The sequence below is a fragment of the Protopterus annectens genome, chromosome 2.part0 (assembly GCF_019279795.1).
Source record: "Protopterus annectens isolate FY-2018-M chromosome 2.part0, PAN1.0, whole genome shotgun sequence".
NCBI lineage: Eukaryota > Metazoa > Chordata > Ceratodontiformes > Protopteridae > Protopterus > Protopterus annectens.
In genome coordinates this window covers 682,279,760-682,304,375 of record NC_056728.1, presented here as the reverse complement: position 1 = coordinate 682,304,375, position 24,616 = coordinate 682,279,760, and the positions used below count along the sequence as shown (strand labels likewise).

Sequence of the window (24,616 nt, the reverse complement as noted above, 5' to 3'; positions counted from 1 at the left end):
GTCTAAACATTGTTGGAATTCCCACTTGCATATGTGTACATATAGACATCATCTAAGCACAGCCAACATACACCGCATTGTTCATTAGATAAAATCCTGCCTAAGCAATATTGTTATTCTTTTGCGTATCATATATCAATACTGTTTGAGACATTGTCCCTTAATTACTCTGAAGAGTTTGGAGTAACTCGGTGTAAGATTTTCCGGAATCTCTTTCCAAATCTTTTGACCATGGGTAAAGTCTACCTGACCAGATCTACCAGTAAAATGACAGTGTCATGCTGTGACTGTTCTTACTGCCCAGTAAAGAGGCTACATTAGAGCCATCACCGCATCCATCTACCGGTCAAACTCTGGAGCCCTTCCACCTTCACTCATGGCAAAAAGGCATCTTTAAACTACTCTCCTGGCGGTAGTTGATCCCCATGATCATTATCTGCAGAGAGTAAGCCCCATTTTTGGGGAGAACCAAGACCTCTGATTTGGAGTGGTTGATTTGCATTCCATTTGCATCACACTGAGCTGGGAATACTTGAGGGAATGCTGGAAATCATAGTCTCTTCAGGCAGAACTGAAAAATCAAATGCAAACACCAGTGATGCAAACTTTACATCCCTAAACTGGATGCTTGAACTTCAGCTACACCTTGAAATCCTGCCCAAGAAAATCATGAATTCTGCAAATGTAATATCTAACTTGTAGTAAAGGTACAGCATTTGAAGATATATCTGAAATATTCTTATTTAGGTCTATTGTTTTAGCTCCAGTTTGCTTAAACTGTATTGAACATGTTCTGGAGCAAGTGTAAGTAACAAACCTTTGAAGTTAGATATAACCTCCTTACCATGCACAATAGCAGGTTATGCAGTTTTTGATGCAGAAAGTATTCTTTTTGTATTTTTACTTATTTTATTTTGGTAACTCATTCACTTAAATGGAATTCTGGAAATTTGTACACAAAGTTTATTGTCACTCTTTCTTTAGCAAATGTAAATAACCTACCCTAAGTGATGGGCGTAATCTCCTTACCGTATACCATATAAAATGTTATAGTACTTGATGCAAATATTGTGCTAGCTTTGCAATTAATTTCATTGGTAAGCACCACTCCTTGAAAACTTTCTTGAAGCTGAAACTCCTGACATGACAACATGAAAGACTGCACCCATAAATCATCTGTCTGTATTATGGTATAAGCTACTATTTTCCATGCTATGTGCAGAAAATGTGGCTCTTGTACCCTAGTAAAACAATCTGTCAGTTATTTGTCACAGATGGAACACCCATCCTTTTAAATTAACACTTGTGAGCCGCTATTAATAAAACCACAATGTAAATAAGTAACTGTTCCTCTAAAGAAGTATGCTGTTTTAGACTGCTTAGAATATTTTGCAGGCCTGGCATATGTAAAGTATTGCTAGCACCTATCATTTTGTAGCTAAAGTCAAAAGTAAAAGTAAAACATCAAAAATGTATAATCTTTGTTACATCTTGAAACCACTTGTAGTTTTAACTTCAGGAGTATATCCAGAAATGGAATTAACTGTGGCACACACATGTATGAAAATTGCAGCAATACACTTTAAACCCCATTGAACTTTAGCAATTTGACAAAATCAAGTTACTGCCTCTCATTTCAAACAAATGCTCATATTTCTGGAGCCATGAGTGTTACTAAAGAAATGCAAATTGCAATTTAACACAAACAAATGTTTACAATGATAGTGTTCATTAGATTCTAGGTCTTAAATTGTATTTTATTTGTCATAATAACAAGGTGATGTTTTACAACAGTACCCCCCCCAAGCCATTTCACGCAGGAATGGGCATGAACATAGTGATCAACATGCCTAATGCCTGTGATGTACATGTAAATGATGCATGATTGACATGTCATGCAGATTTGCCTGTGACACGAATATTCATTGTCTAATGTAGTTTACCTGCTTCTTCAAAGTAGTTCGTTCTCGGAGTCGGTATATTTGTATTTATATACACGGGAGGGGGGGTGCAGGGGGAGGGCTCCCCCCCTACAAAAAGTGCAGGGAAAAAAGCATTATTTGTGAGCTACATGGATACATGGATGTCTTTGCCACAAACTCTTGAAGCAAGAGGTTGAAAATAATAATGTAGTTTACCTGCTTCCTCAAAGTAGTTCGTTCTTGGAGTTGGTATATTTCTATTTATATACACAGGGGTGCGGTTTCTTACTTACAGAAGTCATTACCTATGCGTGTAACTTGTGGTTTATATAAACATTAAAGAGCATCAGGTAAGTACCAAAAATTGCATTTTCTTTACAGCAAGTACTATACTTCGACATCTGCATTACAGGTGTGTTCACAGTTACAGTTCACAGTTGCAGATGAGATGTGAATTATTATAGTTTACTGTATACTTTATGAAGTTTACATTCATATTTAAAAATTTTTAACTACTATCCTCATTTATTACGTGACATTTATCACCTTCTCTATAATAGTCACCAGTTCTAAGAGGGGTAATGCTCAATTCTGATTTAAACGGGAGTTGTTTGAGGGTATGCCTCTCAACAGTTTCTACATGATAACTTAGACAAAATAATAGGGGTTAAAGGATGCACAAATAAGGAGAGATTGTAAATATTCTGTAACAAAAAGTCGAATGTTTACCACATGCCGGTAATAACAAATAAATATTCATACAGACGCCCACACCATTTTCATGTTTAATCATCTGGGCAGCCTGTTGGGCAGGGTTTGGGTGGGCCTTGCTACTGTGCATCAGGGGAGTACTGTTGTAAAACAATGCCAGTAACAACAGTAAATATTAGTTTGTAATATTTTGTAAACAACATAAATATCTCAGTAACTAACCAAGCTACATACTTACTGTCTTGTTTCTTCAGCTGTGAGTTTTTATAAGATGCGATATAATTCTGCCTGTGTTACTTTGTTGTTGGGATATTAGGAAAATATGAAAACTGACAATATACATAGTATATGAACAATTAATATGTAACAAACCACCAGGAAGCCAAAAAAACACAAACAGAAGAAAAACAGATCGGAAGACAGGGAATGTGAATACTCCAGTAGGGTACAAAAATGTAAAATCCAATATTCTAAGTCTGTTTATCTGTGAAACACACACTTTAGTTAATCAAAATACATATAAAATTAGTGCTTTTGTTTCTAACATAAGAAACTTCTTCAGACAATTTAAAAGACAGTTTAAAAGAAATCAGTTCATGTTTAAATACCATCAATTAGTGATGAGTTTATACAAAAAAACCCTCCCCCATGATTTCAGTCAGTGAGAACAAATCTCTGCATGCATATTTATGAATATTTATAAATATTAATAAATATCCATGAATATTTATAAAACCTTTAAAAAACATATTAACATTCCAGCACATCTCAAAAATTAAGTATATAGCATATATGCTAAATATAAATACAAACACAAAGGTTTACTTTAAGACCTTATTCAAAACAACTCAATTTAGTTTAAGAAAACGTAATATCTCAGAACAATTAATTATGGAATGCTTGAATCTTAAAAGGGAAGATATTTTAGCTGTTTGTTCAGTTACTATTAGACGAGTCTAACAGTAGTACTATTTTAAAGAGTATCAAATATATAAGGATAAATATAAATATTCTATTATATGATACTCTACACTAGGATTAAAGCTAAAATATAAAACCTAGAAATATAGTAATAGTATAAGACATAGTATACAAACAGAAATAGAAAGAGATCAGAATAAGTGATATATATAAAGTTAAAACATATAAATACATTTATAAGGGTGGGAGGTTGCGATGATGATTGCGGTGTTCACCTTATGAGCACTAGGTGCGTGGTCTTATGTGGGGCAATTGGATGGGCTTGGAATGGCCCACAAGGACAGTTAGCCAAGTACTAATTTATGAACTTATGATCCTTTGAACACCTTTACACAGAGCAAATAAAATAAAACAAATATAAAATCATCTCACTTATAAATTAATAAACATGAAAATAACAACTCACTTCCCCCATATTGTAGGCCAGTGAGATAATGTCAGGTACAGGTAAAGATGATTGTAGAGATGTTCAGTTTGGTCAACTTATAATAAAGATTCTGAACACCTGTTTAACTTTTCTTATTCATAATAACTCACTGACAGGCTTTTTGAAGATGATGCATACTAAAAATATGTGACACTAATATTAATCAGAAGCATAAGCTAAGCTTTGTTAGTCTAATGGAGAGTTTGAGAGGTAGTTTGTTTGTCTTTTTCATCAAACTAGGAATATGCTATTACATGGTAGAATGATACAGGGTTATCTCATTAGGTATTTTTTTTATTTGTTTCAAAAGTTTTGACTATAGCTGAAGATTTCATATTGTTATATATTAAGTACATAATAAGTTCTGTACATAGATGAGATTTCATTATAGATGTGCTTTTTTCTCTCTCTTATATAAATGTCTGATTTTAAATGCATATCTATCAATATTAATGGATCGAATAATCCAGTAATGAGGGGGAGTCTGCTCAAATACTTGCAATCGCATAAAGCTCAAATAATATTTCTACAGGAAACATATTTACTTAATAAATATGTAAATAAACATTCATTAAAGAATTATTTGGTTTTAGCAGGTTCTGGCTTTCAAGCTAAAAAAGAGGCACCATCATTTTATGAAAGAACTCACCAGTAATGCCTAAAGTAAAAAAATACCTCTGTTGATAAAATGGTATTTTAAGCATTGTTATAATTGAGTGGAACAGAAAATGATATATATACATTGGTAAAATATTATTGGATTCCAGGGGTTGGCGCTAAAGATGCAAAAACATTCTTAGACACTATAACCTATTGTACAAAAGGTGAAGTCATAATGGTTGGTGATTTTAATTGTATTTTATCAGGCAAAGATTATACTGTAGATAGAAAGCTGAGACTCACATTTTGTAAATCTAATGAATTTAAAGGCTATATATGAGCAAAGAAAAAACTTACTTCAGTTTAACCATTTTTCATATGGAACAGAAACAAATATTGATAAAAGTTTTGTCTCAAACAATCTGTTATCACATATCGGAGAAATGTCAGTAGTTTCTTGTCCATAATTGGATCATAATGCTATAATCTTTAATATTACTTTAAAAACTGACACTCTAATACATGACAGAAGATAACCAATGTACATTATTAAAATAAAATGTATGTTAAAGAGATCAAAAATTTCCTAGAAATAAACATGAATGGTGAAGTATCTGACATTGTCCTGTGAGATTCATTACAGGTTATTTAAATGGAAAAGCTACAAGCTGGTATATTACTAAAACAAGAGACTGGGACAAAGAAATAAATACACTACAGGCTAAAAATAGACACACTAAAGTTAAATCTAAAACCAAATGATACTATCAGTCACTCTGAGCTTAAAAACTTAAATGCAAAATATGTTGAAATTCTAAATCATAAAGTTTCAGTAAACCTGGAAAAGCTTAAAAACTTCAGGCATATTCAATAAACCCTTTAGCTTGCATAGACTTGCTCTTAGATCAAAGAAAATTCACAAACTAAACCATATCAAAGAAATTATAACACACATAAATAATAAAAAAAGAAAGAACAGATATTAATGGTATTCTTCAGGACTTCAAAATATGTTATGAAAATATAAATGATAATACAAATAACCTAGATAATGATGATATAGTTGAAACTTTTCCAAAGGAAAATATAAATACAATAACAATGAACAAATAAAAAAAAAATAACAGGCCATTCACTTTAACAGAAATAAAAGATCAAATAAAAAAGTAAAAAATAATAACTTGTTGGGCTTAGATGGTCTTATACCACAACTATATAAAATAAGGGGTCTAACTGAAAACGCCAAAATTCCACAATGCTGACAACGAGAACACCAACAACGGAAGATCGACAACTAAGAAGACCAACAGTTGAGAATCCCGATGCTGAGAACATCGACATGTTAAGGTAAGTGTGTGATAGGAACGGACGTTAGGGTCAGGGTGTGGGTAAGGTAAGTGTGTGATAGTGATGGATGTTAGGGTAGGGTGCGGGTCAGGTAAGTGTGTGATAGTGATGGACTTAAGGTTTAGGGGTGGGTTAAGTGAGTTAGGGTTAGGGTGCGGGTAAGGTAAGTGTGCAATAGTAATAGACTAGAGGGTTAGGGGCAGATTAAGTGAGTTAGAGTTAGGATGCGGGTAAGGTAAGTGTGCGATAGTGACAGAGTTAAGGGTTAGGGGTGGGTTAGGGTTAGGGTGCGGGTAAGGTTAGTGTGCAATAGTGATGGACCTTAGGGTTAGGGTTTGGGTTAAGGTTAGTGCATAGATAGTTGTGTATGTAAGGTTTAGTGTAGGTTTGTAAAGTTTTGGTGAGCTTGTGTTGTGTGCATGTGTTTTTTGGGAAAGGTATTTGTTTTGTTGATTGTCAGGATTTTGGTTTGTTGGGCATGTGAAGTTTCATGTTTTTGAACTTTTTTTTTTTTCGTTTTTTTCATGTCGGTTATTTCGTTGTCAGTGTTTTGGCGTGTCGATGTTATCACGTAGACCCATATAATACCTGCTGAGGCAGTCAAAATATTAGATAAGATCTATAGAGAAATAAAAACGACTGCTGAAGTCCCCCCATCATGGAAATATTCCCTTATATCACCTGTTTTAAAACAAGATAAGGATCCTACAAAGTGTTCATCATTCAGACCCATTTCACTTTTAAATGTGGACTATAAGATGTCCATGCCCATTTTAGCTAACAGAATTAATCTACTTATACCTAAACTAATTAGCAATGATCAAATGGGTTTATTTTAAATAAACAAGTACAGGATAACATAATAAGAATACATACATTAATAGACTCTGAAAATAAAAAAATAAATTTCTATCATTAGTCTCAATTTACATAAGGCTGTTGACTCAGTTAATTGGTCCTATCTGCTTAAAACACTTAAAGTGTATAATATCTCACCAGATATAATTACATTCATTTTTAAGTTATACAATAACTCTTGTGTTTATGTTAAATAGGTTATTTTCTTTCTAATTCCTTTAGATTACAAAAAGGCACAAAACAAGTCTGTCCATTATTATCTTTACTTGTTGCATTAGCTAAATAACCCTTTCATAATAGTATTAGATCCAATAAGAGCATTAATGGTATCAAAAATAAAAAAAGATTCCAAACTGAATACTATATGATGCCTTGTATGGGTTGTTGATTGGCATAATGGTTAAGATGTTTACCTGACAAACACAAGGTACAGGGTTTGAGTTTCACCTTTGAAGGAAAATTGGCTGGGCTTAAAATGACCTACAAAGGCAGCTAGCCTAGTACTTACCTATAAACTTATGAACTAAAGATGCATCTCTTTGATGATGATATTTTAGGAACAACAGGAAATATAGAAAATTCATTAGAACATACCTCTAGTTCTATGAGGCAGTTTGAAGAAATCTTGTACTTAAGATTTAATCATAATAAAACAAATACATTATTAATTAATAAAACAACTCATACAAAAATATTCTAACTTCAATTGGAATAGCAATCAAATGAAATACTTTGGTATAACCATTATGTCTAATAGTAAAGAAATGATGCAAAAAACTTTCAACAGGTTTTTGATAACATTTTAAGTTCAGTCACAAATTCTTGTTTACCATGGAAGAACAATTAATGCTTATTAAGATGGTAATTCTCCCTTAAATATTATTTGTCTTATAACCTTTGGTGAAGAAGATAAATAGTATTCTACTTATTTTATTTTATTTTATTTTATTTTATTTTATTTTATTTTTTGGTATCTTGATAAACCAAGAGTTCACTTTGATTAGCACAGAAAAGGTTGGGATAATGGTGGAATAGGATTCCCTGATATTCAATTGTATGCTACTTTAACAATTGCAGAAGTTATAGCTTTATGGATAAATTCATCTTATGATTCAAAATGGAAACAAATACATCAAAAAATAGTATTAGTAAACAATAAATATATCACAACCAGTTATAAATAAATAGTCCCTGATACTTTTATCTGGTTATTAAAAGATTTTTGCATAAATGGAATTACACCCTCTTCTCAAATTTCCTATTTAAATAACATAATTTCCTCTTTCCAAAAATTCACATACTCTAACCATTGTATTAAAGACTTAATATTTACTATGTTTCCAATTGCATATACAAACGACCGCTTAGAAACTCATAACTTCAACAAAATGCTAAAAATTCACATACTCTAACCATTGTATTAAAGACTTAATATTTACTATGTTTCCAATTGCATATACAAACGACCGCTTAGAAACTCATAACTTCAACAAAATGCTAGTATTGAAACAACAAAGTAACATAATTTATTGGCATCAATTCTTAAATGATACTGATGTGTATGTGTGTGTATATATATATATATATATATATATATATATATATATATATATATATATATATACATACATATTTATATACTGTTGAAAATGTAAGGTCCAAATGTAATCAAGATTCTAAGAAATGGTTAATTTTACAAATATTTAGAGACTTTGTGAACACAGAGATATATAAGATATTTAACCTAGATAAGAACATGCTCCCCAGATTATTGGAATTCTTAATAATTCTCAATAATAAGGCAATAAAAAATAAATCATATTTGTCACAAATTTAGATTTCAGATATTTAAACAATTCCTATTGGAATTATTCTTCAAAAATTAATAATGAAGACTTCTTCAAAGAATACAAGAAAAATAATAATGAAATCTACCGATAAAACCACATCTTCTTTATAATGGAAAATTTTCACTTGGAAGTTCTTACACAGAACTTTTGTCAACTAAATTACACTTATGTATAAATCAAATAGAATTAAATGCTGGAGATGTGATTCTGAAATAATAGCTGATTGGATGCATATGGTATACAATTGTGAAGTCATCTCCCCTTTTTGGAAAGAAATTAATAACTTCATTCAACCTCTATGGTCAGATAGATGTAATATTTCTAAACCTTTAGTTTTATTTAATGTTCTTATCCCTGAGATAATTCCAAAAACCCAAATGCATCTTCTTTGGTCTATTCCTGCTATAGCCAGAAAAGTAATTACTAAAAATTTGGAAAAGTAAAGTTACCCCTACTAGTGTTGAACTTATTAGTATGGCAAAAAATATGTGCAGTAGTGAATTGCATACTATAAAGATGAGAACTTCTAATATTACACATTCATATAAACCTTAGCTTAAGGACTTGCTTGAAAAATATTAATTATTGTTGATATGTATAACTTTGCTGTATTGATCGGCTGAGGACCTATGTAAATAGTTATTTGTTTGTTTTATAATTTTAAAATTAAAAAAAATAAAAAATAAAAAAGTGGATGCTGAGGCATATGTTGCATATGCCTGGCTACACTCTTGCAGAGCTCCTTCTTTTTCAAGAAAGTCCTGGTCTGGGTTGTCCTGTCTTGTAAAAATATGCAAAAAATGCAATTTTGGAATTTTCTACTATTTTTGGAAGGAAAACATTTTCTGATTTTCCTGTAAATTTCACAACGACTAGGGGACAGTGCTACTGCAGCTGATAATTTATAGTATGATATAAATAAAAGACATTCCTTTGTCTTTAAAACAAATATTATCTTTTTTAGTAATAAAATGAAAGCAAGTATTTTCTATTGGTTGCAGATGGGCTCTTGTATTCATTACCAGTGTGCAGCTGATGTACCTGCTTTCTGTGCACGTTTCTTTCATGTTTTATTTCCCATACTAATAAATTCAACACTGCTAGGAATAACTTTACTTTTCCAATTTTTAGTAATTACTTTTCTGGCTATTGCAGGAATAGACCAAAGAAGATGCACTTGGGTTTCTGGAATGTAAAGACAGGTGGCAGTCAGGGGAACGGGTTTGTCAGAGAATCACACACAGGTGCCAGTCAGGATATTCAGCCTACATTCAGGTTGACAAAGCAGCTCCACAGGAACTCTTGACTCATTTTTCCTTTCTTCTAATCTATCACAGCAGCGACTTATTTTCCACTGCAACCTTTATTAAATGTGGGCATTCCTTTCCTATCTTGCTTTCAAGCATGCTCATATTCTGCATTGTGAATTGCCTAAATGTCCTACTCTACTGCACTTGCTCTCTAATGTTTTATCTGGAAGGGCTTGACTTTGGTGAGCCACCTGTCTCCTTTGCTCCTGTCACTCATTGAACTCAGCTGCTTTCATTGCCTGAAGGTCTGTCTCTTATCTTCTGCAGTGTTTCATCCTGATTTTGAAAATAACCTATTTAATGAAGTGCTCTGTCTATCCAGGATTTTAAATGTAAAATACTGTTGATGCTAGACCACTATCAAGTTGGTAGAAATAATAAGTAGAAGGATTAGACACAGACAGTGATCTCCCCTGCAAGCAGATGGTATGCATCACTCCCATTTTCCTTCAGCATAGCTCTTAATCATTGCAAAGAACATTGTATACAGTTCACTGCAGTTATGTCCATTTGTGATTCATAACAATATGCAACATATTACTCATGACTATGACTGGCAGCTCATTACCATATTATGGTAATGAGGAAATCTAGTGCTATGCATGTTCCCACCAGTAGAAACTTGCCACAATCACTATATAATGGGGACATGAGTTAGTGTGAGGTAGCAGGTTTGTCCACACATTAGGGAATTCTACTATTCCTAGATTTATAGATTCATAGATAAGTACTAGGTTAGCTACTCTTGCAGGTCATTTTAATCCTATCAATTTTTCCTTTTGATGCTTAATTTCACACATCCCATTTGGATATAGACTGGCCGCATGCATCCCATGATCAATAATTATATATTATTCCTAGTGAGAACAACTGGGATCATATCATAGATAATTTGAGGGGACCCATGTATGTGATAAAACATTTAGCTGCTGCTTCTGTCCATTAATAGTACAAGGTCATAACTTAGGTAACTTTTCTATTATCCATACATAGAACCAAGTTGTGCTTCAATGCGGACATGGGATGAGCTTTGTTTTACATGGATGAGGAGTCTGTTGCCTGAACAGTGGTATCCTGTATGAGATATACCTCTCCCTCCAAACCATTCTATTAATGATGCAGAAGAGGTTTAGATCCCTTGACTGAGTATTTCTGATGCTATCTAACTTGCTGGTCCATCAGTACTGGGTCGGAGGATGCATTATATGCCAGATACAGGTCAACAAGTAGCAATCCATTGGCTACTGAGAATAGCCACAGGGCTTTGAGGCAGTTCATTTAGCAAATGTTGTTCAAGCCTTGTGTCATTTTAGTAAGGTACCTCTGTGAATGTTCCATATGTTACATGTGTCTGGACATATACATGCCGAAGGGGGCATTACACTCAATGATTAACCTAATAAGGGCTGTGTAAAGGGGGACAATGACACCTGTGGATCTAGTTGCAATCCCTTGTTTATAAGCTGTGCAATATAGACATACTTTCTTACAACAGGGGGCACATTGATCAAACATTCGGTCACTGTCCATATAAGTACGCAAATCCCAAACAGTTGGTCAGCTCTCAGGGATATATTGTCAGTGTGGTAGTTCTCTGGGGGAGAAGACCTCCCAAAGGATATGATAATATATTTTTGGCATTTAGTTTCAGTCCATGATTCTGACACCAGTTATTTATTTAAGACAAACCTACCTGCAGGATGGTGAATCATTTGCAGATTCAGTAACTGTTTCTATCTTGCAGACATCTGCAAACTGATTCAGTCAGAGCCCTATATTATTGGCTTTTACTTTAGAGAATTATATGCAAAACAAGTGAGGTCCCAGCATTGAACCCTGTGGGGACTTCACTGGTAACTAGTCTCTTTGTGGAAGTAGCTTCCTCCATTTGGATCTCTAGAGTCCTATCTGTGAGTTAGTTGTCAATCCAGCAGGTGATGTAGAGATTTACTCCCAGTTTATTTATCTTTTCTATTATGCTTGAGAGAGGAATTGTGTAAAAAGCCTTGGCCAAGTTGAGGTATGCAGTTTGTACCATTTTCCCTTTATCTATTGCTTTGCTACCCCTTTCAAATAAATCCACCAGGCTGAGTAAGCATGACCTGCCCTTGATGGAGTCAAACTGAGATGAGTCCAGTGTTGAAAGATTCCTTATGTCCTTATTGATTAGTTCCATGATAGATCTTTCCATGGCTTGGTATGTGAGGCTGGTTAGACTTATGGAACTACAACTGCTAGAGTCTATGGGACGTTCTCCCTAATGCAGGGGATTGACTGCAGGCTGTTCTCCATTTTCTTGGTACAAAACCTGTATGGAAGCTGAGTTTGAATAGTGTTGTTAGCGGAATGGCTAATTCATGCTTCATCCTTCATGCTATTTAAGATACAGCAAAGGATATTGTCAAGACACATCGATGCAGTATTTTTAGTTTTCATTGCACTTTCAGGACTTGGTCTTGTATGATAGCTGGAGGTGAGTCGGTTTTAGGTAAATCTTGTGGGACAGATGGAATGGAGAGGGGGGTAAAGTCTGAACTGAATTTATCAGCCAGTAGGTTAGCTATATCTTCTGCCACAGTGTAGATAACATCATTCACAATCAGTTCAGCACATTGTTGTGCTGTGCTTGTAATGCTTCTGAGATTATGAACATAAATAAACGAGGCCTTGTGATTGTCTTTGTTATTTAGCCTCAGGTTTGGCTTTGGTGGATTTTATTAAGCTCCTGAGTAGTTTATTTCAATAATAAGGGCTTGGTCTTTCTGGGAATTACTCTTCTTACTTTTGTTCAAAATTCTCTTCCTTTTATTGTAAAGCTTGTTGATATTATGGTTCCACCAATGGAGTTTGTTTCTGCAGTTTGCCCTGCACTTTTTCCTACAGAGTACAGCTGCATCTATGCAGCTGTTTACATGCTGGTATAGTGTGGTGATGTACATTTTCATGTATTCAGAGGAGTTAACTGAGTTTTGTGGGGATCAGAGGCTTGCCACTGTATGACGTGAAAATAGGTAGTTTGTCTTAGGTAAATTTCTAAAAGTATTTTTGGTACCAGGGTTTCTGGTTTCAATTTTGTTTCAAAGGAGACTGCCTTATGGTCAGACCTAACAAGTGATGATAGTATGCAGTGGATGATGCAAGATGCCCCCATATTAGTAAGGACAATATCCAAGATGTTGACTAATTGTTCCAAAGCATTTGTATTGACAAAGTCCAGGAGTCTCTGTTCTTGTGCACTAGTGATGGTGTCGATTTCCTAGACTATGGCTGGATAGTTTAGGTCACCTAGGATAATGGCATTTGTTTTAATACTGACTGATTCCAGTTCTTGTACATAGGTATTGTGGCCTCACTGAGTTCTATAACTAACTAATTTATGGTGCAGGACCTTTCTGATAGTTATTTGGACATGACAAAATTCTAGTGTATCATACTGCTTTTGCAGCCTCATTGTGAGTCTCTCCTGGGTGAAGACTAAGACACTTCCAACTTTTCTTCTCTCCTGTACAATAGCTGGTCTAAATGTGTAGAAGTACTACATAGCCGGAGTGCTCTCTGCCACTTTAAAACATGTCTTAGTCACTACACAGACATCTATGTCCTCCAGGGTGAGGATAGCAGGTGGGGAGTGGAATTTCATGTTTAGGTTCCTAGCATTGATCAGTAACATCTTCATATGTTCCTCTTTTTCCTTCATTATGTTGGCAGGATTGTCAGTTTAGCATTGCCTAAAAAAGTCAATAAAGGGGTGACAATGTCTTTGCCAATAATTGAAACCCTAGAAGGAGCAGATGCAGGCCATCCCTGGTGAAGCAGCATGGTCTGTCCATCATATCGTCTCAGGCTGACAAACATTGGACTCCCCTTCACATGATACAAAAACTTAGCCAATAATTAAAGTCAATTATTTTTTGCTCATATTATAGCATAATTCTTGGAGAAGATAAAATGCTGCTAAATGCTAGCTTTTTAGCTGCCTGGGACACAGAGTTTGAGATCTCCATCATATGTCTCTTCATATAGTCCAGAGAGGTGCATCTCAAGTCATTAAAATCCATGTGTACTATGGCAGAGTCATACTGGTACTTGTCGTTCAAGGACCTGAGTGTGTGCATGATGTGACAGATCCTGGCATCAAACAAGCAACTGACCATCAATCAATCTTTTCTTACTTAGCCTGGTAAGAGATACATCCGTAAGGATACTTCTCAAACTTTTAGTGCAATAAATCCAGACAGAGCCAAAAATAACGGGGAGACAAATGTCCAAAATCAGGGACAGAGTTTTAAACATTGCTCCTTCAAAACTAAAAAGTTGCTGGAATAACAGGATTTCCATTAGCAATCATCTTCTGAAGGCAGAGAAGTCTGAAACTCAAATGTCTTTCATTATTTAGTGACATCAATCCCCAATGATTTGCCAGAAAACCACAAATTTTATGAAAAAGAAGACCAAAACTATGAGGCAAAAATCTGGACAGTTGAGAAGGATGTCTGCCTGAATGTGTTACAATGGAGTTATCTATAAATATAATTTAGATGGATTTAGGTAGATGCCTGCCTTACAGATTTAGCATCCATGTCTTTTCCACTCCATGTGTTCTGTGAGATTTTGGGCTTAACTTGCTGAGTGTGCCTTGTACCTATGTTGCATTTTGGAACTCTTTGAGGTTTAGACAAGTTAATTTTTACAACCTCAGTATATGATGGATTATGTATAATGCGATGGCCTTGGTGAGGCATGATGTATGGTATACTGCTGATGATTTTGGTGTCTGAGTTTACTGTGTGTGAGATTTGTGCCTCCATTGATATTATATATATAGGTTCATAGGTTTATATGTTCATAGTAGGTTACTAGGCTAATGGTCCTATGGCCTTCACAAGCCTAGCTATTTAATACCCATGTTTCCTAATTGACCATGGTTAGATGGTCATGATTTTCAAGGCAAGTCTATGATCAGCATTGACTGTCCCTGTCCATAAGGGACATAGGTGCCATCCCCAGGGTGAATTTACAGTCTCCCATCCAATTGTCTAGGCTGCACTTAAATAGGGTATTTGAAGAGCTCTGTACATTTAACTCACACCATGTTATACTGTTTCAGTAATGATCGTCAGACAGTATGAGACAATTCTTACACTATATCAAGATACCCATCTGAATCAGACTGGCTAGAGAAGTTGTGGGGAACTGCTGGTCCGTGGTTTTGATAGGAATAAATTTGGGTACTGGTAACTATAATTGCTTGGAGTTTGGTTTATTTAGGATTCTTTTTGGGTGGACATACTACTAATGTCCAGTTATATAGTCTGGTATAACTGCAGCTCAAGGTATGTTTATTTACACTTGGTGCAGGTTATTTGAGCCTCAGACCTGAATTTATAAGTTTGTGTAGATGTTGCAGGTCTCACAGGGAAAAAAGATCTTGCACAGACAACTCATTACAGAATAAGTCCAACAAAGGAGGTGCATTGAGCACAGCTCAGTGCATTTTTTTCTTCCCTTTTGATGAAAAGTTCATTTTTTACAGTTCAAGGCTTACCATGCTTTTGAAAGTCTTGGATAAAAGACCCTGGATGAGTGCAGCTCTGAGGTATGCAATCAAATAAAGCAAATAGTGGAGCTCTGTGACTTCAGAACATGTAGCAAGTCACAGTTCTCTTACCCTATGACTCTGAGCTGCAGGTCAATGACCCCAGGTAAGTTAGAACTTCAGAATTTTTATTTTTTACAGTGGGGGCAGGGAAAACTGTAATTAATGTACAAACAATAGGGGGAACCAGGGGGAGCAGTACATAGTATATCAATGGAGGCTGGTACAGACACAAGAACGGAAAAAAAAAACAGTAACAATGTAACACACAGAAAGACACTGGAATGCAAATTTAAGCAGACAAATGATAAGCAAAATATAAGACTCCAGCAGCAAAACTGGAATCTAAACAGCTGTAGAAACACAGAAGCACAAATCCAGTAGCAACAAGTACAATACTGCCACTATTGCAATCTAACTACAGTCTAAGGCACCAGAGTAAGCAGAGGTATACCAGTAATGGAATAATAAATGACTAAATGGGGCTCATATCCTGTAATAGTTCACAGTTCTCCCAAAATAGTGAATGAAATTCCCAGACTGAGTTCAAAATACAAACAGCTAGCGTTTACATGCAAGTCTATGAATGGAGATAGAGGTGCAGTACAACGTATAAATGATATTCAGGCCATGCGGTGGTTCACAATTCTCCCACAATTACAAATTAAGCTGCAAGACTAAAGTCTCCGAATAAGTTAAAAATGCAAACAGAAAACTTTTTTTGGCTAAAACTCAGAAAAATACAGAGAAGTGCAAAAAACAGTATTACCACCCAGGCTAGTAGAAGTACAACTGAACATATTTAAGCAGAACTGAAATAAAAGCTTTTTTTCTTCCCTTTTTAATGAAAATCTAATTTCTCACAGTCAGGACTTTCGAAGCTTCTTAGAATGTTGAATGTAAGTGTATGCAGCTCTGTGCTTGTTATAGCAAATTAGCAAAATAAGGGATCCAATCAAATAAAGTGAATTGTGGGGCTTTGTGACATCAAACCTTGTGGCAAGTCATAGTTCTTTTAGCACTATGCTTCTGAGCTACAGGTCAATGACCCCAGGCAGGACAGAATTTCATAAACTTTAGCTCTTACAATGGGAACAGGGAGAACTGTAATTAGTGTACAAGCATTAGGGAGCAGCAGTGAGGGCAGTACTTCATATATCAGTGGGGCTGGGGCAGACAAAAGAACAAGGGAAAAACAGCAGCAATGTGACAAACAGAAAGCCACTGGAATGCAATCAATTTTAAGCAGACAAATGCTATGGAAATTATAAGACTTTAGCAACTAAATGGAATGGAAACAGCTATAGAAGCACAAAAGCACAAATCCTGGAGCAAAAAGTACAGTACTGCTCTTCAACAATCAAACTGATAGGGATTCACCTGCTGTGCAACAACAGTGGTAGAAAAGCCTATTTAAGCTAGATTAATATGATGTGCAGCACAGTTTGCTTTGCAACATATTAGCAGGAGAGTTGGATCATTGTACCTTAATGCACAACACCATTTTAGGGGCTCAGCTATTGTCCCATACATTACCCATTTGGGACATGCCAGTAGTCCAATAGTGGAATTTCTTCCTGAATCAACAGGGAGGGGTGCTCTGCATGTGTTCTGCATGCATACAGTACTATTCTTATACAGTGGAACAAGACTTCATAGGAGGTCTTACTCTTTGTGTAAAGTGCTTTACGAATCACTTTGGGCTTGGTACACAGGTATACTCAGTACTAGCCCTGCTTCACTCAGCAGCAATAATCATGCATACTGCCCATGGCCTGCCCTGCAAAATGTCATGTTTTACTAAGAAATGTATGATTTTGGCATCTGAAATAGTGACACCTTTAAGCAATACTAGTCACTGCACTGGAATATACTGATTGCACATGCATAATGTGCCACTACAAGAAGTAATACCGTTTCACCCTGTTCTTATTTGCAGTAAATTGGAATGGTCCACCTTAAGCAATGTGTGTGACTGCTAAATAAAGCACAGATATCTGCAGTGCAGTTTGCAGTAGGTCTGAAACAAAGTCTCATTGCTATTATTTAAAATGAAGTCTGTATGAAAAGTGAAAATTGGTGTCCTATATCATGGAATTAAGATCTGTATTCACACTTGTTTATTTTTGATGTATTTAATAAGGATTTCCAGGTATTGCAGTGCTGCCCTTTCATTCCTAATGTGCCAAGTAGCTATCAAGTTATCCTCCATGTCCCTTTGGGAAGGGAATTTATTCACCCACCCCCCCACCCCCAACCTTTTCAGAATTATTTTACAACTCATGCTGGCTTGCAAATAAACCAAATACTATTGTAGATTTTCTACATCATGCTATTGACCTGAGTAAATAACAGCCTTTACAGAGTGCTTTGGAGAATTCTTCTTTATAAGATAGCATTTCATCCTCAGTTCACATTCACTTTATACCTGAGGATGTTATGGATTTCTTTGGAACCAGCACCTATGGAGTCAGTGAGACAGAATGATCTCTTCAGGAATAGTACAGACTATGGATTGTGCCACAAGCTTTATTCCAGGATTTGCTCTGTATCTATATTTATATCTTTATCTATATCTGTGTGTGTGTGTGTGTGTGTGTGTGTGTGTGTGTGTGTGTGTGTGTGTGTGTGTGTGTGTGTGTGTGTGTGTGTGCGTGTGGGTGTGCATGTGTGTGTGTAAAAGCTTGTGAGTATCTACCCCTACTGACCATGTTACTGAAATTATTAATATTGCTGACCTGAAGATCTTTGAGAAAGTTACACACTGTCTGTCATGAATTTAGACTGGCTGCAATCATTTACATTATCTGAAATAATTAAAAACATGAAAATATATGAAGTGAATGTTTTCTTACTCTCTTGCAATGCAGAGAAGGCATTCGTTATCATATGTGATTCCATCAGTGCCACAGACTAGTTGGAGGTTCAAAGGGCAAGCAGGAGATGGAAGCTTCTTCTGGCAGATAGGCTGTAAAAATGGAACAGAAGAAGCAATGACTCAACAGAATGCAATCACGTATTTGCTTAACTGTATTTTGTTCCCAGTTTTGTTCTACCCAGTAAATAAAACTAAGTGCTTAAGAACCACTAACTCTTTCAGATTTCAAGTTATAGTACATACAGAAATAAAACTTTACCAAGTTGCTCTACCATTTCATAAAATTTTATTAAAATTGGAATTCCATTTAATGTTGTTTGTCAAAGAATTTGGATTTTCTGCTTCAGGTTATAGCGTTACTACTTGTCCTCATGTCATTACACGAGTGCCACCATCAGTATCTATAGTTTACACACTGGATGACAGAATTATTTTCTGTAATTTTTTCTTACCTTGTTAAAGCCATTGGGTAGTTAACATACTTCTCAACCTCTTAGAGCAAGAAATCTAGGCAAAGCCGTAAATAAAAGCATGACAAAGGTCCAAAAATAGGGACAATTTTTATATTCCTCTTACAAACATAGAAAGTTGATAGAATGACAGGTTTTGCATTAACATGAATTTTCTAAAGGGTATGAAGTCTGAAACTCAAATGTCTGTCATTATTTTCTTACTTCAGGCTTTAATGATTTGCCACGGATTTGCCAGAAAACCACAATTTTATGAAAAATGGACCAAAAATACGAGGCAAAAATCGACATTTTATGAAAATCTATACATTTGGGATGTATTGTACTAGTTAGGGTCCCTCTTTAACAGGGAAAACTTGGGTTAGTATTTTAATGATTTGAGAACTGTTGGCAGATCACCAAGGTTGTGCAAAGCACTCTCCCAATGTTTACTGTAATGTCATCATTGGAGTTTAGATCATGTGCCAGTGTGGCTATCCCATGTGTATTTATAATGACAGAACTTGTAAAATTCTGACACTCCAGCATAACACACACATGTCTGCAATCTGCTGAGCCAGTGACATGGGCAGTGAAGATGTACGACACAGCAGTCCTATTTGTCATCATAGAAGAGAAGTAAATTTGGGCAAAATTAATAAGTATCACCTGATATTTTAAATAGCTAGACAATCAATCACATTAGGCTACATAAAAATTCAGTACTTTACTTAATCTACATAATGAAAGTGGTTATAAAGTAAGTTTGATTATTATGGAGCAATCTATGTACAAGATTCATGAGCTCAGCATGCAATTTGCAAGGTCAGTCAAAACTTTCTGTGAAACAGTCGCACAGTTTACTAATAGATCTACATATCAGCACATCATACTCCACCCAGTTACATAGAAGTACTTAATGGCAGCATGCAAATGAATGCCCACTGACACAAAATGAAGCATAATACTCTGAATACAATTTTCAAATGATGTTTGATAAGTAGTATGACACAAGTAAAAACAGAGACCATTTATAATGCAGCAACAAACATCAGTCATAGAAATGGACTCCCACTGTGCACCCATAATACACTTAATAGCCACCTGTGCCAAACAGCCATAGAAATGGTCTCCCGTTGTGCACCCATAATACACCTAATAGCCACCTGTGCCCAGTATGTAGCATTGCCACTAGCTCTGCACCATAGATACACTCAGAAAATGTATGAAAATGTATTTATTATTTCCCCTATATTTCACTGAGTAGCAATTAACTGTAGCCTCAACAAGATGAAGCAAACCAGTTAGACCATCCGATAATGAAAAAGCAAAAAAGCATTTTTTTGCAAGCAGGCAAGCCTGCCTACACTTCATTTTGGGGATGTCATTTGCCCATAGTTCCTTGCATATATACACTAATTCCATGGTCACACAGCTATGGAGGAATAAATACAAGCCCAAGCACTAGAATCAGTGCTAGAGCATACTCAGAAACTACACAGGCATTAATTTTCTTTGTAAAAAGTGATAAGATAGCTGAGCATCAGGGATTGGAAACTGACGGGTTTAAACTAATCCAGTTTGCACTAAACCAAGTATAGGGAAACCTTATTTAATTAACTGAATAGGTTAATGTAAACCACAAGAGATCAAATATATTTGTCATGTCCAAACAAAGGAACAGGAACAGGTAGTGCAAGGGAAAAAAAGATCTGGTAGTAGATGGTTTCATACTTAAGGTCAAACCGACACAACTTCTTAGCATAGTGTTTTTAGCAACAAAAAAAGATCTCATCACAAATAAAACAATGTTAACATATACTCAAAGCCATTTATCATGCTGAGTCCTGAATTACACAACATTAGACTAAAGAACCCCAGTTTATCTCTAAGTGATCACCCTGTTCTCATTTACTTTATCTACACAACCCAGGTTTGTAAAACATCTAGAGTGGACTATGGCTAATATCCCTAAATGACAATCTTAATATTCTAGTCAGACGTCAGTAAGCTAAATGGGTTGAGTCATATAAATCTGCATAAAGCTACCCATCCAATGTTAGTTTTAATGTTAATATTAGTGTTATAAATTAGCTTAGTTTTATGTTCTTCTTCTACTTTTGTTCTATAACATTTTGTGAACCTCAATGATCAGAGAAGTCTGATTTTAACTGATCTGAATATTACTGTAAAGGTTTAAGTGCCAATAGAGCATACTTTCAGAGATCAGATGTTCATATATTCATTTTGTTGATATATCTGTTATCAAATTGTAATATTACTGTCAAACTTCATAAAACTTATGGTCATTGCTAAATTTCAATAAATACACTTGAAAAAAATCATAATCACCAACAAAAAGCAGGACAAGTGCATCACCTCATTGAGGCTCACCGACTGTATGTAGCAGTAACAGTAACCTTACTTTCAATGCCACTAAGACCCACCTACTGAGAGAACATCAACATGTCATACTCAAGTATGAAGTTTCAAGGAGTTCCTAAGTGTGTCACCTAGGAAGTCACATAAATGTATGTTAACATCCTCCATAACATATTTTGATGTGTCGGAGGCTGGACTGAGCCCATGGGTACTGCTGAAACTGCTCTATGTATGTGTGCATGGACCACAGTCACATACAGAGCAGCTGATGCAGAAAAGAGGCTCTGACTACATGGTGCAATGCTTGGTGACCCTAACCAGACTGTGTCACAGTTGCACTAGATGCCTGTATCTGACTACTTGCAAGGTCATCCACACAATTGCTATCTAAAGGCAAGGCTTGAACCTGTGCAGGCTGTACTCCTGCAAGCTCTGCCTAGAAGATAATAACATTAGAATTAAATGCTCTGTGGGCAGCAAATGGGATCTGGTCCAAAACTGTAACAGCAAACTCATCAAGTACCAGGTCTTCGAGTTTAACCTATGAATTGTGCCAAGTCGACAACTACCCAGTAAATCAAGACACATACATAGAGCCGAAACGCAAACAAACACCAGTCACAACCAAAGTGACACATAGCTCACAACACTGGTGTGCCACCCAACAACAGCCCCTAAGGCAAGACAATGTACCCAACACTTTAGTCATAGGTGACTCTATAGTCAGGCACACTGATGTCCCACTCACCAGACTGAACAAGGAGAAAATTACAGTCAGCTGCCTGTCGGGTGCCAGGATCCGCCACATAACGCATGCACTCAAGTCACTCCACAACAAGTACAAATATGACTCTGTCATTGTCCATGCTGCAGTGAATGACTTGAGACATACCTCCCTGGACTACATGAAAAGAGATATGGAAGAGCTCTTGGATCATGTGACCCAGGAAGGTATGACCCTAGCCCTGAGTAGCATCCTGCCATCGCCAAGAATGATACCACAGTATAACGACAAAATGATTGACTTCAACAATTGGCTAAGCTTCTGGTGTCATTCAAAGGGGGTCCAGTATTTGTCTGCCTGGGAAGACATGATCGACAAACCACGATGCTTTGCCAGAGATGGTCTGCACCTGTCACCCCTGGGATTCAGGTTACTGGCTAAAGCTCTTGCCACCCCTATAGTGCCTTTTTTAGGCAAGGTTCAAAGGATAAAACCACCACCGTAACAAATAGAAGCAGGCAAAATCTGAAGGTAATGCTACTCAATGCTAGAAGTCCAAACCTCAAAATGGACTCTCTCGAGGCACTCCTAAAAATGGAGAACATCGATATCTGTGCAGTAACTGAGACCTGGTTCAAGGCTCCAGAGAGCAGCCCTGCAATACCAGGCTACAATTCTTACCACACGTTTCGGCCACAAAACCAGACCGAAACACTAAAGGTGGAGGAGTGTCCATATTCACCAAGGATATTCACACCTCCAGGCTAGTTGCCCAACACAATGCATCTGAAATTCTCCAGGTGCAACTAACACTAGGTAAGACTGCAATCCAAATTGTAGCTTGCTACAGATCCCCATCCATGCCCCAAGATTCTCACTACACCTTTATAAACATACTGGAAAATATTAAGATACAACCAAACACCCTAATACTGGGTGATTTCAACTACCCTGCCATTAACTGGGAAAACTACTCAGGTACCAACTCCTTTCATAAATTCCAACGCCCTGGATCAACTAATCCATTGTCCCACCAGGGGCTCCAATATCCTAGACCTGGTCATTACCAACATGGAAGATAGATGCTCCACACCAGTGGTCACCCCTCATTGGTCAGATCTGACCATAAGCAAATCACCCTTGACATCCACATCCCACCCCCACCTACCAGTAAGGAAACCTCCTTAAAAACTTCTCCAAAGCCAACTTCAAGCTACTGAAGTCAGAAGTGACAAACTTCACAACACCCACACAGACGGGATCTGGAAGTTCGACTGCAGAATCCTACACTAAGGCACTGTACGAGCACATCCACTCGTGCATGAATCATGCCATCCCAAATAGAACCAAGATGCTCTTCTCCAAAAAAAGGAAGCCAATCTGGTGGTCCCCTGCTATAAACAAACTATACAACAGAAGGAAGAAACTGTTGCAAAAAAGAGAAAAATCCCAGGATGCAAAAAACTCCCTCAGTAAGAAGTTGAGATCCCTCATAAAATCCTCAAAAGCTAGTTACGAAAATAAAATTGCCAAAGATTCCAAAGACAACCACAAGGCATTCTATAGTTATGTCAAGAATCTAAATGGCAATGCTCAGATCTACTCTGAGTTACAACAGAATGGCATTAAATATACTGATCCCAAGGATATTGCCAATATCCTGGCAGATCGATTTAGTGCCAACTTCACCCCACTCTTACCCCCTAAAGGGACAATCTCAATACCAAAAGATTGCCAAATTCCAATAATCATGGCCACACAGGTAGAAACCACACTCTCCAAAGCTAAGAATACAGAATCCATGGGACCAGATGACATCCCAGGCTGTGTACTACATGAACTACAAAATGAACTGGCACCTCACCTAAGTGTGATGTTTAATCATAGCCTCACCTCAGGCTTCGTGCCCACTGAGTGGCGCACAGCTACAGTTATCCCGCTCCACAAGGGAGGATCCACCTTGGATCCCGGGAACTACCATCCCATCAGTCTGACAAGCCTGATTTGCAAGGGCATGGAACGCATTATCATGGAACTTATAAACAAAGACATTGGCAACCTTCAAACACTAGACCCCACCCAGTTTGGGTTTGTGAAGGGCCGATCTTGTCTCCTGAATCTGATTGACTTCTTCGAATCAGTCTCCAGAGCTGTGGACGAGGGTAAGGCAATCCACACAGCCTATCTGGACCTCGGCAAGGCCTTTGACACCATCCCCCACTCTGGAATCATAGATAAACTTACTAAGCTGGGCATAAATGCCTAAATCACTTGATGGGTTGCTAACTGGCTTACTGACAGAACCCAGACAGTAAAAGTAGCTGACTCCAAATCCAGCTCCAGACAAGTGACAAGTGGAGTACCTCAGGGTTCAGTCCTGGGACCACTCTTGTTTGGCATCTACTTCTCTGAAGTACAGGCCAACACTAAGGGACTCTGGCTAACAAAGTTTGCAGATGACTGCAAACTGGGGGCCATTATTGAATCCCCAAATGATGTGGATATTCTACAAAAGGGCCTTACAGAAACAGATGCCTGGTGCCAGAGCCATGGGCTCAAGCTTAATGCCAAGAAATGTATA

The 24,616-nt window shown here is 36.5% G+C and overlaps 1 protein-coding gene across 2 annotated transcripts in view; it reads right to left on the bottom strand.

Moving 5' to 3' along the window:
* SPINK4 (serine peptidase inhibitor Kazal type 4) overlaps positions 1–24,616 on the bottom strand; it is a 186,292-nt gene that overhangs the window by 43,564 nt on the left and 118,112 nt on the right. For both annotated transcript variants that reach the window (XM_044061933.1, XM_044061931.1), the window contains exon 3: positions 18,458–18,570. In XM_044061933.1, coding sequence (XP_043917868.1) covers positions 18,458–18,570 — 113 coding nt within the window. The remainder of the gene's footprint in view (positions 1–18,457; positions 18,571–24,616) is intronic.